At 42.1% G+C, this 17,513-nt stretch overlaps 1 protein-coding gene across 2 annotated transcripts in view; it reads left to right on the forward strand.

Moving 5' to 3' along the window:
* nek7 (NIMA-related kinase 7) overlaps positions 1 to 17,513 on the forward strand; it is a 56,376-nt gene that overhangs the window by 30,665 nt on the left and 8,198 nt on the right. For both annotated transcript variants that reach the window (XM_010794818.1, XM_010794819.1), the window contains 4 exons: positions 788 to 898; positions 4,381 to 4,489; positions 5,373 to 5,480; positions 12,362 to 12,456. In XM_010794818.1, coding sequence (XP_010793120.1) covers positions 788 to 898; positions 4,381 to 4,489; positions 5,373 to 5,480; positions 12,362 to 12,456 — 423 coding nt within the window. The remainder of the gene's footprint in view (positions 1 to 787; positions 899 to 4,380; positions 4,490 to 5,372; positions 5,481 to 12,361; positions 12,457 to 17,513) is intronic.

A 17,513-nucleotide genomic window follows, 5' to 3' on the forward strand; every position in this document is an offset into this window, starting at 1 on the left:
CCCCACACTACATTGCCATGCCACACAGCTCCATGTCTCCTGCTCTCCACATATCACTATCTCTCCCCCCCTTCTCTAACTCTGCTCATCTTATCCCTCTGCTGCTCCTTTTTTCCTACCTCACCTTTTGTTCTCTTTCCCTACCTCTTCACCCTGCCCTGTCTCCATCATTCTTTTGCTTGTCTGTGTCACTGTGTCATTTGTTTCTTACCCTTCATTGCGCCTTTCTCCCTCCCTCCCCCTTTTTTCTTCTTGCTCTGGATGGATAGAGACTTTTTGTTTACTACAGGGAATGCTGTTCCTGCCTTATTGACCAACCAACAGGAAGGAATCTCAGCCAGAGATGAGCCTGGGATGCTTGTTTTTCTGACTGCCAGCCATGTCAGCCTGTCAGACGTGTGTGTGTGTATGTGTGCGTGTCTGTGTTTCACACATGGGTTGTTGTCATCACAGACAGAGGGATTGTTGTGACATCCCATCCAGCTTTGTCACACTGAAGGACAAAACCGCCTCATTATGTCCACACTTACCTAATATGGAATTTTGGTTTTGATTTAATTGGTGATGAAAGTACAGTGGATTCCAAAACTCCTAACATGAACCTTGTTTATTCATCAGCTGATGGGGTTGTTAGTTGCTAGACAAGTTAGCAATAGGATGCAACTGTCTAGCTTCTTCAATAACTGACTGATCAGATAGTGTGACCATGGAAGCCCTTTAATGAGACAAGTTTCATCAAAATGTCTCCTTTTTTTATTTCCTTAATGACCATTTTTTTCTCCCACAGCAATTGAACCACCCCAATGTGATAAAGTACCATGCGTCTTTTATTGAAGACAATGAGCTGAACATAGTCCTGGAGCTGGCGGATGCAGGGGACCTCTCGCGGATGATCAAGGTAAGGAATCACAACCCTAACCTCTACAGTGAGAAACCCACTATCAAACACTCTTACCCACACTTCTGGAGGTGAGGCAGACTTTTTTTGATGTGATCATGAAAAACTTCAAGTAAGCCTTAAAGGAAACACACTAAACTGTCTTGGTTTATCAGATTTACCAAAAGATCAAGTGAGAAAGTTCCAGTATATATAACATTTCACAAAAGACCCAGTCCAACCTCATATCACACATTTGGTGTCAAAAGGAATGCTGGCGAGGAGGCTGCAAACTGCTGACGTGGCCTTTTTAATAAATGAAGGAATGCTCGCAGTCGGTCAGTGGTTTGTGGTTTTTACAGGATTTGTATTACCTGGACACTGAGTCAATCTGACTCATCCATTCAATGCTGAAACCAACAACCAACTAATATAATGCTTCCCGCAACCTCCTTTAATCCCAGCAGTCTGCAGACTGTCAAAGGGAAGTTGTTAAGAATCAAGCAATGATTAATGCTCATAAAGATCCAGCATGTGTTGTTTGTAGGGGGTATGGGGAAAAATGCTCCGCTTATTTGGCTTTCATCTCACGTTTTCCTTAAATGTTTTATATATTAAATCTTGAGGTGAGATCTTTTCATGAAAGCTGTAATCTGTGGTAATATTGTAATGAAGGAATTTGATGTTTTAATAGTTTGTTCCTCCTCGTGTACATTACTATTTTGCCACACTAAAGAAGTCTGTCCAGCTTTATTATCTTGGTGAGAAAATAATGTAATATTTCTATGTTTTCAACCAGTTAAGTCAATATTTAGTTGAAATATAAGCACATTTCTGTGTGATTAAATTATAGAAATTGCAGCTTTGAGCCACGTGAATACGTAAAGTTGACCGTATCTTTAACCCATAACAGCAAGGCGTTGTGTGGAGAGAATTTCTTGTAAGAATTGGAGCAGAAAGAAAAGCCTTGTTCAAAAATGGGTTGCGAAAAATGGGTTGCGATTACAAACCATGGTCGCCCTGTTATTCGGCTTTGAGACCAAACCCCCAGTTATTATAAGAACCTGCCTGTATAGCAAATTAGTGGTGTGCATATAAAAAGCCTGGTCTTCTCCCATGCATAAATGATGCCGCAGCGTTGTATCGGCATAGCTCGACAAGCTGTTTGCAGTCATACTCAGCAGCTCCACATCCGCGCAGTTCAGCACAGCAAATTAGAAGAGGCGAGGATTAGTGGTACAAGGGAGTGAACATGGCAGGCTCAGCACACACACTAACACATATCCGGTATACCCAGTACACACACACACACACACACACACACACACACACACACACACACACACACACACACACACACACACACACACACACACACACACACACACACACACACACACACAAATCACTACATACATACAGTACGGACATAGAAATGTGCAGACACAACCATAGCAAAAGAAACTCACCCGCATGTTAAGCGATGGACTTAACAGACAGACAACAGACAAACCAGTTAGCGTCACTGCTATCTTAGCTTAGCATTCAGGTTGTGTCACCTAATAGCTGATGACAGCATACAGTCGTAAACACAAGTACACTCCTCTCCTCCTCACCATTTGTCTCCTTTGTTTTTCTAATGTTACCGTGGCAGTCCAGAGGTGTGTGCCACGTATAAGCCCCCCCCAGGCTGTAATGTGAAGTAAACACATTCGAACAGTGTGCCATATGTAAAACAGACCCCCCCCTCCCTCCCTCCCATGCATGAATTTAACATTTTTTATTCTTTTTGATTTTCCATCCTCCACACCGCTCTCTCCTCCCTTTTTTTCTCTCTCCCTCCCTCAATCTCTATAACTCTCTCTCGGACCATCTCAGAATTCAAATGAAATCAAATGGTCCTTGATTTGCATGCACTTACAGAATATTGCATGTGCAGTGTTTGCTGTTAAAGGCATGGAGAAGAGGAGGGTGGTGTTGGTGGGCTTCCCCATTGACATCAAACGGTCCTCTGATATGGAAATTGGAGGGCAAGGGAAGAATGGCTTCTCACTGAGGCTTTGTTTGGAAGTAGGCCAAGGTCTATCCCTCCCTCTCCCTCTCCCTCTCTTCCTCCATCCCTCTCTTTTTCTCATACCTTCCTTCATGTTCTGTATCTCTTACCCTCACCTATAACCTACATTCTTTATCGTACTTCATTCTATAGCTTCACTTTCTCCTGTCTCCCTTTCTGTCTCTTTCTTTTCGCTCATCTCTTTCACATTGTTTTTCTAGGGCTATGCACCAGTAATTCAAACATTTCTGTCTTTTCACCCCCATGACCCCTGACCACACTAGTGACGGTTATTCTATTTCTATAATGGATATACCTTGTTCCTACTATATACTTACCTAATGTAGTGTTTACATATTGTAGCCTCATTAAGAGAACACCCTGAAGAGGCACAGAACTGGTTGGAACAGGACAACAGGAAACATGGTGACGCAGGAAGACATTGTCACAAGTTTTGATTCCGTTCGATAATCATGTTTGAAGTTGCATTTTGCAGTGTTGCTTAGCACTTATCTCAATGTGTTTCAGTAGTTGTGGTAAGAGCAAGTTTGTGACACAGTTCCCATTGCTAATGTAAGTGTCCTGTTTGTAATGTTGGTAATCGTCATTTTGCAGTATGTTATATTATAAATATATATGTTATATTATAAATATAACATAATTAGATTAAAAAAAATCGAATTACAATGTGGTGGATTAAGTTTATCGCGAAGGAAAAATTTCAGGTCTTATTTATCTTGTTACTTAGGGTTAGCTTATGTACTGTTGCTCTTAATAAACGTTTTTCTTGGTAAGATTCCCTAAAGATTGTGCAAAATGCTTCATTTCTAATTAGGACTCTCATCAAACCTAGTCTTACCCACTGCTGTTTGAGGAAGACTTCCTATACTTACTCGCTGATTATAGCCACTGTCAATCAAAAATGCATGAGGCCTAAGTTGTTTTATGTCGACTCTGTCCCCATCGTGGCTTCTCTGGGGATGGACGAAACTCTTGATGATACAACACAACTTCCTCATGCCCCCAAATTAAATAAATAAGCCGAAAACAACTGTGACCACTGTGCCATTGAAAGCTGTACCTAAAAGAGAGCTGTGTGCCAGATGGGGGAGTTTTGGAAGGTACCACAAATTTCCTCTCTGTTCTGAGAATGCATGTGCTTTCCATTGAAGGCCATAGAGAAAATGAGCCAATGCTCGGTTAGGAGGGGACCGGCTGGAGGAGAGGGGTCTGGGTTCCATTAGCAGTGGAGTCAGAGCTGGGGACTGTGGCTGGGGATGCATGCTATACAAACACACACAGACATCCACAATTCTCTACCATTTTGGTATTCCATGCCACACAAGACATTTTCCCACTCCTGTTAAAATATTTGAGCTGTTCCTTCTTTGAGGTACGCTAGTGTTGCTTTTTGATTTTCTTATTTGGTCTGTTTGTGTTTACTCCACAGCACTTTAAGAAGCAGAGGAGGCTTATCCCAGAGAGAACGGTGTGGAAGTACTTCGTCCAGCTTTGCAGTGCGCTCGAACACATGCACTCCCGGAGAGTCATGCACAGAGGTAGCGCTGATGCAAATACACACACACACACACACACACACACACACACACACACACACACACACACACACACACACACACACACACACACACACACACACACACACACACATTAATTAAACGAGGACATTGGCTTATTGTTCATTAAAAGTACAAGATAATCGTATAATCTTTATAACTTGAGCCACAATTCAAGTTTTGAAAAGGTTTTATAATACTAATGGAAGATACATACTAGTTAGAGCCTAGCACGGCCTCTTAAAAGTGAAGTGAATGAAATGTTCAGTTTGATCAACCTAGTTGCATATGACAGGAGGCTTAACTGTAGGTGTTAAACAACACAGAGAACAGAGAACACAGTGTTTATGGGCCCATATGCTGTCAAACCAAGTCCTGGATTCATGTGCACACACACACACACACACACACACACACACACACACACACACACACACACACACACACACACACACACACACACACACCTACACACCTACAGGTGGTGTACTTCCGTTGGCTGACTCTGATTAGGGCACAGGGACACTAATGAACCCTGAGTTCTGGGCTTTAATGACCACTTAACAGAGGCCGCCTATTCAAAAGACGCTTACAATTATATTAGAGCAGTACATTGCGAAGGCTGATGCAGGTCACATTTACATGATTTCAGGAAAAAGTTACAGAAATGGTCGGGTTACGTCCACATTGATATATTTTCAATAATATATTTTTCATCCAGTAAATCTAAATATTAACTTGCACTTTATTTTCTGAATGAGTATATTGCTTTACTGTAGCCATTGTTGCCCCTCAAATGTTCTGTCATGAAAAATAAGGTATGAAAGCTCTTTTTATCTACATTGAATGACTCTTTCCTCTTCAGATATCAAGCCAGCCAATGTGTTCATCACAGCTACAGGAGTAGTGAAACTTGGAGACTTGGGCCTGGGACGATTCTTCAGCTCCAAAACAACGGCCGCTCACTCACTAGGTAATTTGCAACAGTCTCTACATATGTGGATACACACACTTGAACACATGCTCTTTACCCACTCATGAACACACAAATGCACACTCAGACACTTTCAGTCACAGCGGTCCCTAGTAATAATCACCCAATGTTGGATGTGTTTCATTAGGCATGGTGAGCCCAGAGCCATGTGTCATGTAGTCATGGATCCTGGCCACGTCTGTGCCCGCCCCTTCATAGGCCACTTAGCCACTTCCTGTTGCCTTGACCTTTAAACCTAACACAGATGAAGACTCAACAGAGGCCTTCCACACACAGCTTTGATTGTGACTGTGAGCCATAAAACAAGCCAGCCAACTTTACAATCCGGGTTACTGTTGGCATTGATGGGTGTGTTTGTCACTTCTAGGAAGTAAAATGATATAGTATTTTTCAGAATGTTGTGTTCAAAGAAGCGAGAATTTTACATTAGGCCTATTTTAAGACATATAAGTGTTTTGAAACTGACAAACTGAATGGTACCACATGTTCATGCTTTCTTTAAGGCATAAGGTGTTAATGACTTAGGCCTTTTACTGTAAATCTTTAGGAGTCAGGCCTGTTTCCTCAAGAAGAGTGCGAAATAACATTTAACTGATTATTCATTTCCAAGGAAACATACATTTGTACCACCTCAAGCTTTATCCTTCCAGTGGAAAAATATATCTTTCCTCAATTTACTGAAGACATGAGGTTTAACACAAATACAGAGCGAGACTCACATACACACCTTTTAAGGGGTGTCTTAGTGTTTAAAACACAAATGTACCTATTAACAATTTGTTAACTGCCTGTTCCAACCGGCCTTCCTCACTTTGCCATATTTCAAAGCTTATTATCTCCTCTACCTTTTTTGTTGTCTATCATTTCAGTAAATATTGCTGGACAATAAAAAATAAAAAAAAGGCAGGCCATGAAAGATATATTGAAATGAAAATAAACAGTTCAGGAAAAGAATCAATGACAAGACTTCAACCTTTCTAGAGTATTCTCAATAGCAGCATCAGTGAAAAATGCTGACACACAAGCAGCATTTAAAAGATATATTGTGTTCTCCTTACGTTTTCATTCCAACAAAAACATGTCCATATAGAAGAATTGCCAATGAAACAAAGACAAAAAATGTCATCCAGTTGCTTGAAAGAACCATGTGACGGTCATCGGTTAAAGAACACTTTCTTATATGTCACACAAGTTATTCTGAACAATTTTGATTTGGTTAAATTCATTTGGCGACTGTACAAACACAGGAGCAAGTTGTAGTTGCATTTTGTTTATACATTATTTTGATTCAGGTGTCTGGTCTATATAAAACAATATAAATCACATTTGCAAACGGTGCCTTTCTCTTTTCTTTTTAGCTAACTTCCCTTAGTAAACTGTATTAATAATACGTTTAAAATATCTCTAGTTCACTGACAAATGCACTTAAGCTGTTGCACGTTCAGTTTTATATGTTAAAATGTTCCACAGACACCCAAACACCCCTGGATGGTTTCAGCTTTTTCATAGATTGGAAAATGTAGAAAAATGATTCCAGAGACAAATATAAACGCTGTTATTCACACTGTCTCACATCCCCATCTCAAACTGTTATTACCACAAACAGCGTGCTATTCTCAGCCCCTGTACAGCAGCGGCCCAGCCGTTTGAGAAAGTGTGAATCACATGATCTGCCGAACAGTAGCCCGATCATCTCAGCAGCCTGCAGTGCCAGCAGAGTGGAGTGAAGGCTACTGTGATTGCTCATTAAATGTTGAGTCCACAGCACCCTCTTTAGGCGGACAAAGGATAGGCAGCCCCATGAGCACAGGGTACCAGAATACTGTCAGCATTCATCTCAAGCAATCAAGACTGCCTCAATAATATCCAGAAAACTGCAAAAATCAAAGGTTTATATTTGTTAAACACATATGTGACGTAGATGCATTTAATTTAAAACATTTACATCTGCCCTCATAATATTTACTCACAACAAATGGACAGGTGACGTTTGCATATAAGATTTTGCAATGGTAAATTTTCTAAATACTTTGAATTTTGTTTTTAATATTTTAACTGAGAATTAATTGAGTGGAGGATTTTGTACTGATGATGTCCCTGAGTTAGTGTGACCTGTCGACACAAGGGACTCGCAGTGCGTCCTCCTCCCGTCCTCTGTCCATGACTTTCCCCTTGACATTTCTTTCCGTGTCTTTCAAATAGCAAATCTCCTCTGTCTTTTTATTTGTCACATATCCTTCTCTGCTCCTGCTTTTTCTTTACTTTACTTGTCCTCCCTTCTCCTTCCCTCTGTCCCTCCCTCTGGTGCTTTGACTTTTAGTCAGACAGAGAAAGACAGAGTTTGGGTTGAATGGAAGAAAGAACGGCTAACGGAGTGAGAGTGAAGTGGAAGAGAGACGAAAGCAATATGTCGGGGAAAAAAGGATAATAAATAGAAGAACTAGTGACAAAGAAAAAGAAAAGTAGAATGTGTCGGGAGCGAGAGAAGAAAATGTGACAGTAACACCATGAAGAGAGAGGAGAAAGCAAGCAGGGAGGGAAAACAAGTTGGAGAGAAAAAAGGGGGGGAGAGAGAGAAGGAGGAGAATATGACAATGACAAAAAATGAAGGACAAAAAGGAAAGCAAAAGTGAGAAAGAGGGACGGAAGGTGTGTGTGTGTGTGTGTGTGTGTGTGTGTGTGTGTGTGTGTGTGTGTGTGTGTGTGTGTGTGTGTGTGTGTGTGTGTGTGTGTGTGATCACGTGGCAGTGTGGGTCTGTAATGAGCCAGTGAACAGTGTAGCAGGGTGGTGGAGATGAGATGGAGGTCCAGGCATACAGCCTGTCAGCTACTAGGTTTTCAACTGAGCCGCTCAGCAGCCTACACACACGCACACGCACACACACACGCACACACACACACACTCTCAGTTAGTTTTGTGTCTTTTACACACTCACTGAAATGCTTTTAGTCTCTTTGCCTCCTATACAGTTGTATATATGCTCAAAGACACATGTGCATATCCTTATGGCGACACATGCATGCACACATGCAGAGGTAGATGATCTTGAACATACACACAGATTTGCAGCTTACAAATAAACACTCAGTGATGCATATACATCAACACTGTCACAAGACTGGCAAAAATACACACAAGCATGCAAAAGACACACAATGTTTTCATTGGGGAGGATGCCTATATCCCTTGCCCTAACCCTGGCAGAGTTGGATTGAAAAGAGAAACAGATTAAAAGAACAGGAAAGCTGATGCAATCGTTGGAGCAATGATGGACTAGTCAATTGGCAGTAATAAGTAGTATAATATATCTGCAATTAACACCTGTAATGAGAGTGGTGTTAACGATAAGTACCGGGGAAAGGGAGGAAAAGGAAAGAAGAGAGGAGGAGGGAGAACAAAATGGAAGCAGAAAGACTTCAGGGAGGCTGATGTTGAAAATAATTATGACTATTTCAACATGTATATAAAGGCTTCTTCGTATAAAGGCAAGCAAGCAAATCCTGAAACAGAGAGGGGTAGGAGGAAAGCCAAATAGGAAGTGAGGGGTGAGCAGGACATATATAACACCAACGAAATCATAATGGGAATATAGGGGAACACAGAGAACGCCTTCTGACTACAAGATTAAGTCTTTCTAGCTTTCCTGCTACCTAGAACTTTACGTGTTATTGGTTAAAATACAAAAGGGCACAGGTTTCCAATCTCGGAACTATGCTTAAAGATCCCATGTCATGCTTTTCCGGTTATTACCCGTCCCCTTGTGTGTTATGAAGGTTTTTCGGCATGTAAACGGTCTGCAGAGTCACAAACCCTCAAAGTACACCCTGTAGCGAGTAAAACTCTAACACAGAAAAGACCTGTCGATGCTGCCCCAGAACACCTCGTTGGAGATTTCTCTTTTTCTTCCTGGGTACAGTGACGTGACCAATCCGTGGAGCTCCTCTCACACACACACACACACACACACACACACACACACACACACACACACACACACACACACACACACACACACACACACACACACACATACACACCACCAACCTGATGACCAATTAAAACAGCAATCCCCTGTTTCTTCTTCCACTTGCTCTCTCTTGTGTATTCTCTGCCTTTGCAGATTATTATTTTTGGAATGACAGGTAACATTTCATTATTCAAAAGTTGCAAATTTAAGATGAAAGCTTTTTCTCAACCCAATTAGATTCGCACCAAAATTAAAAGCTTTTATTTCAGTTCCCATACACTTGAAATGTAATAGCCTCCTCTGTAATAGTTGTATTAATTGCATTGGCATTAGTTGATTTTACTCTAACCTGGTAATGTGCAGAATGGCTCTGGAGAGTTTGTGTGCGAGTGCTGCTGGTGAGTGTGTATTTATGGTTTTTCCTACCATTTTCCTGCTAGACAACTTTTCTCCTGCGTTCTTTCCACTCTTCCTCATAGCTCTATCTACCCATTTTACCCAGTGCACAATTTGTATATATGCTAGGGGCAAGACTGTCTTGGTTTGATTATTAAGAAAACTATTCTGCGAAGAGAGAAAATAACCCAATTCAATACATTGAAGTTAGCTTTTACATTTACCAATTTGGCGGAGGCGTACTGTATGTCCAAAGCAATGTTCAAATAAAGTAAAACTGCTTTTTCAATTTGGCTTTAATCAAACCTCACATTGTAGAGCAACGAAAAGGTCCCCAAAACTTTCATTTTCTGCCCCTGGTGTTAAGTGTGGGCGGCTGTGGCTCAGTGGATAGAGTGCTGGACTTCGAATCAGGGGGTACCAAGTTCAAGTCCCACTGCAGTCAGCATGTCGTTGTGTCCCTGGGACACTTCACCCCAAATTGCTCCTGTGGGGATTGTCCACAGTACTGAATGTATGTAAGTCGCTTTGGATAAAAGCGTCTAACAAATTACATGTAATGTAATGTACTGTTTAAGATTCCACCAATTACTCAACAAGCTAATTACCAGCCACAACTGCAAAATGTGGTCAATGACACATCTTTGAAAGTGTAGTACTCTGCCTTAAAGTTTATATGTTTGACTGATTTTGTCAACACCAGGTTTTGTCTAAACAGGGCAACAGGGGCACTGCGCCCTCTTACTGTAGGCTTGTGCCCTCATACCCAAATGCAGATTTTCCATGTAAAATGTTAAAGTGATGCCAGAAAACAATATTTATGTTCATCAAAAACTGTATAATTACTAAAAAAATGTGAAAATCGAGTCAAATTGACTGTCGGACGGGATTGACTGCTTTCTTTATGGGGAGCTCCGAATAAATAGGGGATCGATGTCCGGTCGGTCTGCTGATGGATGAGTGGCAGGTAGCAGGCTTACACTTAAACTGTGATTTCTGAATTAGATTGTTTCTTTTACTGTGCTTTTTTCTGTAGAGGAAGTAAAGATACTGTAACATGGGATGTATTTGTTGTTTGAGGTGCAATATATGACTCAGCAAATGTTAGACATGAACAAACTATTATGCCGGAAAGTTGGTGGGACCGTAACATTTGGCCGGAAGTGACGTTGGCGCCCTCATACTAGATTTCTCTAGAAAAACCCTACCATATTGTCACAACCGTGTAAAATCAGCGGGTATCATTTTTTAGCGCATTTCTAACAAGTAGATAAGTCATAAATACTATATAAAGAAAACAATGCAATGTTGTGTCCTCTATCTCATGTGGACTTGGTATTCAGCAAATGTGAACAAATCTGTTAAACTTGTAAAACTAGTAATTCCAGTCAATAATGGGAGAGTAAAAGATCAGTTTCAGGTTAATAATCAGTACGGATCACAAGGAGAATGCAGGATGATGTTGATTATTTTGACATCTAAAGCACAAGCTCTACAGTATGCTTTGTCATGTACAGCGCTGCTACTGATGGATGTACAGCGACTCAGCAGAGCCACAGAGCCAATGTAGCTGTCATCTCCATATGTCAGCAAGCCTCCACTCACATGTGTGCTTGAAAGGATGTGGACTGAGAGCTGCTCAGCACTGGTTAGAGGGCTGGTACAATTTCCATCCGCTAACCATATGTGATTAATTTAAAAACCTCTGCTGGATTTGCTTGATGGACTTTTACATTGGAAATCACAGCAAATAGAAAGCAAATGAAAAAAGCAGGCAGTCAGACTCGGCTCGGAAAGCTTCCTCTAGCGTGTTATATGGATGTGATGCTGAGCTGTGGTTCGTCTCTGCGTCCAGTTGGGTGAGGGTCTGATTCTCTGGAGCTCTGCCAGCCGCCCTGGCAGTTTTGGATTCTTGAGTTTCCAAACCAGATCCAGAAACGGGCAAACTTTTTAAGGCTCCACCGCTGCTCCCTGGGCGTATTCTCTGACTACTGTTTCAGATCATTACCGAGCCGCAGTAATCAAAACTGATTTATGTACGGTGTATTTAGTGTGTGACTGTGTGTGCGAGTATGTCTGCTGAACATATGTATGTGGTACTTTGCATGCGGTACTTTGCACACTGTACGAGTGTGCATGATAATATCCAACCTCATGAAAATATCATCTTACTGTTGCTTACTTTGAATTAACAGAGGCAATGATGGAAAGTCTCCATCTAGTCTTCTTTCTTAAGCTTTGTTACAATATGGCGAGTGTTCCTTCCTGAATGTGTCACAGAGTGAGACTACACCTCCATTCCTCGCATGCTTTCCTGTACTGTGTGAGGTGTGTCAGTGATGACGTTGATGAACTGGGGGAAGCATGGGTTTGCATTGCAAAATGTTAACTCTCTCTCCCTTTGTCTTGTTCTCCTTTTCCACTTCTGTCTATCTCCCTCTGTCCTTCTCCCTCCCCCTCTCCCCCTCCCTCATTCTCTCTCCCTCTATGTTCCAGTGGGTACTCCGTACTACATGTCACCAGAGAGGATACATGAAAACGGATACAACTTCAAATCTGACATCTGGTCGCTAGGATGCCTTCTCTACGAGGTAAACTATGGGGATATGTGCACACGCTGTCACCCCACTCGGCTGTAGGAGTGACATGAGAACACATCGCCTCAGACACACACACACAAGCAAACAAACTATCCACAACATATTAGAGTACTGTAAGAAAATACATACAAATACACCTGCACTTTTCCACATGTTTATACTGTATCCACTTCAAGGCGTAAAGTGAAAAAAATCAAAATTACATACACTTATTGTAATAATATATTCAAATGTGCGCTCTTATCCCTCCTTTCCCTTCACTCTTTCACTGTGGCCTGGTGGACAGGAGTCCTTTAGACTCTTTAAGGTAAAGTTATTTAGCCTGGGAACCTGCTAAGCATTGAGAAGCTGGCGAGTGAAGGGAACTGACATGGCCATGTGTTTTAGATAAGGCCGCCCAGTGACACTGACTAGTTTGATTAGGCAGCAGCAACACACCACAGGGCTTTGACACAGACCACACTGAGATGAAGCGAGAGCGTGAGGAGCACAGCGGAGGGAACAAAGAGGAACGATGGAAGAGCAGAACAATGACAGACATGGATGACAGCAGTCAATCTGATTCCCACCTTGCAAACCTTCATGTGCACTGAATACACACACACACACACACACACACACACACACACACACACACACACACACACACACACACACACACACACACACACACACACATGTTGAGAGACACACTGTCGGCGAGGGAAACACCCATATTTCCCTCCCCTCCTCTCTCCTAACTCCCCTGAGTTGCTGATCACTTGGGCTGCATTTCAACGCACCAGTGACTACACCTTCTCTACAGCGCCTCAGGCATGGAGAGGTGGAGAGAGCACGAGGAAGAAGTTTAAGCTCAGCTTGCAGGTCATGGTTGCTCAGAGACCACAGTCCTTCATGCTAATTAGTTCCCCACAATGCACTGCGGCAATTCAGAGCTGTAGTTGGCTGAAAGTGGTGGATGCTGTAGGTCACATTCAGTTTTTTGTTGTTGTTTTTTTACATGTCTGGTGTGTGTCTGCTGTTTTAGATGGAATACGCTACTTATACTGTTAACAAAAAACAGTGCGATAGTTTATTCTGTTGCATGGTTTCTGCAGGTAACATGATTGCGTAATCTGAACTAAAGCTCATTCAGATGTTGCTCATTTTGTTAGGATGAGATAAGTTTAGGTTTTCATTTAGGTTTAGTAACACAATACTGTGACATACATTGCCATACAAAAGTAAACTATTCACTTAACTTTTTCATTTGTTGCCCTTTATTTATTTGGCAAGAGTGAGTGGTCATAGAAACAGGAGATGAAAGGAAAGAGGGAAGAGAACAACAGTCCACCCTGGACACTACTTATTATTTTCACTATTTCCTTTTATACAACGATCTTCAAGCTTGAAGGTTGAATATGTACAATGTCTACATGTTAAAGAGTTGAATATTTGAATAAGTCCCTCAGCAAAATCATCAGACCTTTTGGTTTGTGTTCAATTCTTTCAATATTTTGTTTCGGAAGCTGTTCATTTTTAAATTGTTATAATGCATGTGCAGCCTGAGCATTGATTGTTTCAAAGTTTCAGATGGGGCACATTTCTTTGATCATTTATGAGTTCCACCCTTTAGGACAACCACTAGGAGACACAGTGAGAAAGAAAGATGGAGACCAGAGATGAGGAGAGGGGAGGGAGAACTAGAGTAAAACTGAAAAAATAGAAGAAGGCTTGTTGCTCCCTCTGGAGGTCAGGAGGCAGGGAAAAAAGATGTAAGGTGCAAAAGTTTAGGAATCTATATAGGAAAAATATAGGTAGCCAGAGAAGTAGATAAGCAGTTGGAGTTTTAAGAGAGAATGAGAAGACTATAGAAGGTTAGAAGGAGAGAAAGAGCAGAGGGGGAGAAGTGGAAAAAAACAAATGGCGAGAGCAGGTTTATAGATTGCTGGAGAGAAGAGAAAAATGGGGGGTGTTCTTTCGGAGAGAAAGAAACAGAACTCCAGCCATCAGGTCAAGGTGAGCCATGCGAGCAGCCTGTGGAGATAAAGATTTTACAACCTTATTGTTGCCAGAGCAGTGCTCACCACGTCATGCATATTCCCTTTGAAGAGCAGCCCCTTCTTGGGAAGAGGGCTCCGCAGTGCATTCAGTGTCAGGAAACTTCTCTCCTTCTCTGCAAAACTCTCTCCTTCCCTCCTCCTTGCTCTCTTCTCCTCCCTTCTGCTGTGTCTCCCTCCATATGCCTCCCCTTTTCACACTTAACCTTCAGGCATATGGAATTCACATATAAATCCACGCCTCATCCCTTTGGTACTCATTGATTTCCCTCTGAACGTACAGTAGGGGCCGAGGATTGAGCTGGTGTGTGTATCCCATGGAGTTCGGTTCCTTATGTGTGAAACGGCTCCATTTGAGAACGCCTGCATTTTTCATTCTAGCGCCTGGGGGTCGGGCAAGGGTCCGAAGGGGTCCGCCCGTCAATACCTGGTCATTGTATCTGCGTCCATCTTCATCTCCCATTCTGTTTGATCCCTTTCTCCTCGTGTCCGACCTCATTACATCCCCTGACCCTGCCCTGTGCCCCCTCACCGGAACCTCCTACGCTGTAAACAAGGATGCTGCACTGGCTGGTTTTGTGTCCCAGGGAGACCCGGAAGGTAAGGGGAGGGTTGGGGGGGGGCGGGGGGGTCACTGCCAGTGGATGAGATTACCCTCTCCTAGCGCTCTCTCCTTCTGCCCTTAGTCAAAGCCCACTCATATTGGCATATCCCCCCTCCCCCCCTTGCCCAGTGTGCTCTGTAAAAGAGATGCATTTTACACACACGCTGTAGGTCTCCAGCTTGTATGGATGTTCTGCATTTTTATATGAAAGTTAGCAGGGGAGGGAGGAGAATATCTTAGTAGCTTTACTGGAATGCGTCTCCTTCCTGTTGGAGCTCGGCTATCCGTACCTCTGACTGTGCCCAGGCCTCCTGCCTCACCCCTCTCCCTCCACTCTTGTTTTGCTGTTGGTTTTATGAAACTTTCAAAACGCTAGGTTCCCAGCAGATTGTGTTTTGCATGCGAGTAGTCGGCCCTGTGGCTCTCTGTATGTTCTTGAAAGTTGGAGTGGGGTTATAGATGTAAAAGACAGAAAGACTGCTCCTTTTCAATAGCTTTGGTGTCCTTTAACCTGTTTCATACAGTGTGTGTAGTTGTGGAAGCGTTAATGTTGAAAGAAATGTTAGGGACACTTTTATCCAGCTTTTTTTCTGGAATTTTAATTGAATTAATTAATGAGACTTATAATTATTATTTTGATCTTTGGATTGGCTGTATGGCTGGCCTTTCCACCGTGTTCAGGCTACGGCTACGTTATCAGGTTGCATATAAGTCTTAGGTTTATGAAAATTGAAATTGTATATTAAATATTGTTTAAAAAAAAGGTACTTTGTAGTCTTTTAGCTTTGACACAAAATCTTTCACCATTGTCTTTTTGGTCAACTTTATCCAGTGTGTGAGGTAACTCATTTCAGTTTCTAGTATCCGAGTGAATATTGATAACAAGCTTAGTATTTTACAGATTCAAGTTTTCTCTCTTTGTTAGGCGAAAATTAACAAGATGTTCTTTTTGCTTTGAAAAAGAAAACGAGAGTGGAGCGAGTGATGTCATTGGAATGGCCTAACACAATGCCACACCGATAACGCAGACTACCTGGGCAGGGCTAGTCTAACATCATGATCCTCCAAGTGTCAGTATCAGGCTCTGCTGAATCTAGTAAACTATCTGACCAATTTGTGTGAAATATGTCACTTCCTCTTGATTCTTGCAAACCCATTGTTTGACATTTTGGGAAATATACTTATTTGCTTTTTTGCTGAGCGTTAGATGAGAAGACGGAGACCACCCCTGTCAATAGTCCCTGCAGAACCAGATTTTTTCTTTTTTTACACATCAGGTATAGTCTATTGTAGGGATTAAACAAACAAGATACAGTATGTTTATTAGTTAGCTTCATGGGTGCTGGAAGGTAGATTTTGTTATCTTGGCACAGAACCATGCTAGCTGTTTCCAGCTTCTGTTCTAAGCTAAGCTAACAGGATGCTGGCTGGAGCTTCATAATTTACAGACAGATTACAGACTGGCATTGACGTTCTCCTCTATCTCTCAGCAAAAAAGCAAATAAGTGTGTTTCAAAAAATGCTGTATCTTTTCTATACACCATAACATGTAGTTTAGCCGCAGTGAGATGGGGCCATAAGAACACATCCAGTCTTTCCTCAAAGTTTAACCCACTGGAGCGATCTGGCACTTTGAAGTAATTCGTCCATTCTTCTTCTACTTCTTCTCATCTTTCTTTCCTTTTTAGTGTATTGAAGTAGAGAAGTGACGACTCCACTGGGTGTAGGTATATTTTTAATGACTGTCCCTACTCTATGACTTATTGCCTTGATTAATATATCATCATAAAACCACATGAAGGACCAATGAGCACATAAAAAAGTCATGCTCTCCTCAGTTGTAATGTGTGAGTGTGTGTGCAGAGAATACAAAATATACCTCTATTTTGCATATGTATGTTAACAATTAGATTTGTATTTGTGTATAGTGCTTGCCTGTAATTTTGTGTGTGAGTGTCTGTGTGTGTGTTTATAAATGAGTAAGTGAGAAGTTGTGAGGAACCCTTCGGTCCCAGGCTATAAGGGCTCCAGGGATGAAGACGGGTGGAGGGAGAAGACGGGAGCCTCTCATAGCTCCCTTTTTTAATTGGCGTACAGGGAGAGAAGCTGGAGCGAGCGACCGGGATCAGTGTTAATTACGCTGGAAGGCCCCATCTAGACCTTTTACACGGACAGGGATGCTGGCTTTACATGTCTGGGCTGAGGAGAGCGCAGCCTGGCCAGCTGAAGAAGAGCAGAGGAACAAAGGAAGGAGATGCTTTGTGTGTGTGTGTGTGTGTGTGTGTGTGTGTGAGGATGTGTGTGTGTGAGGATGTGCGTGTGTTCTGCCACCAGCAGCTCACACCCCTTAGACAGACAGCAGGCATGCGTGTGCATTGTATTTCTCTCGAATATCAATGAACCGT

The sequence above is a fragment of the Notothenia coriiceps genome, unplaced genomic scaffold, assembly GCF_000735185.1.
Source record: "Notothenia coriiceps isolate Sejong01 unplaced genomic scaffold, NC01 NC01_scaffold00037246, whole genome shotgun sequence".
NCBI classification, from domain to species: Eukaryota; Metazoa; Chordata; class Actinopteri; order Perciformes; family Nototheniidae; genus Notothenia; species Notothenia coriiceps.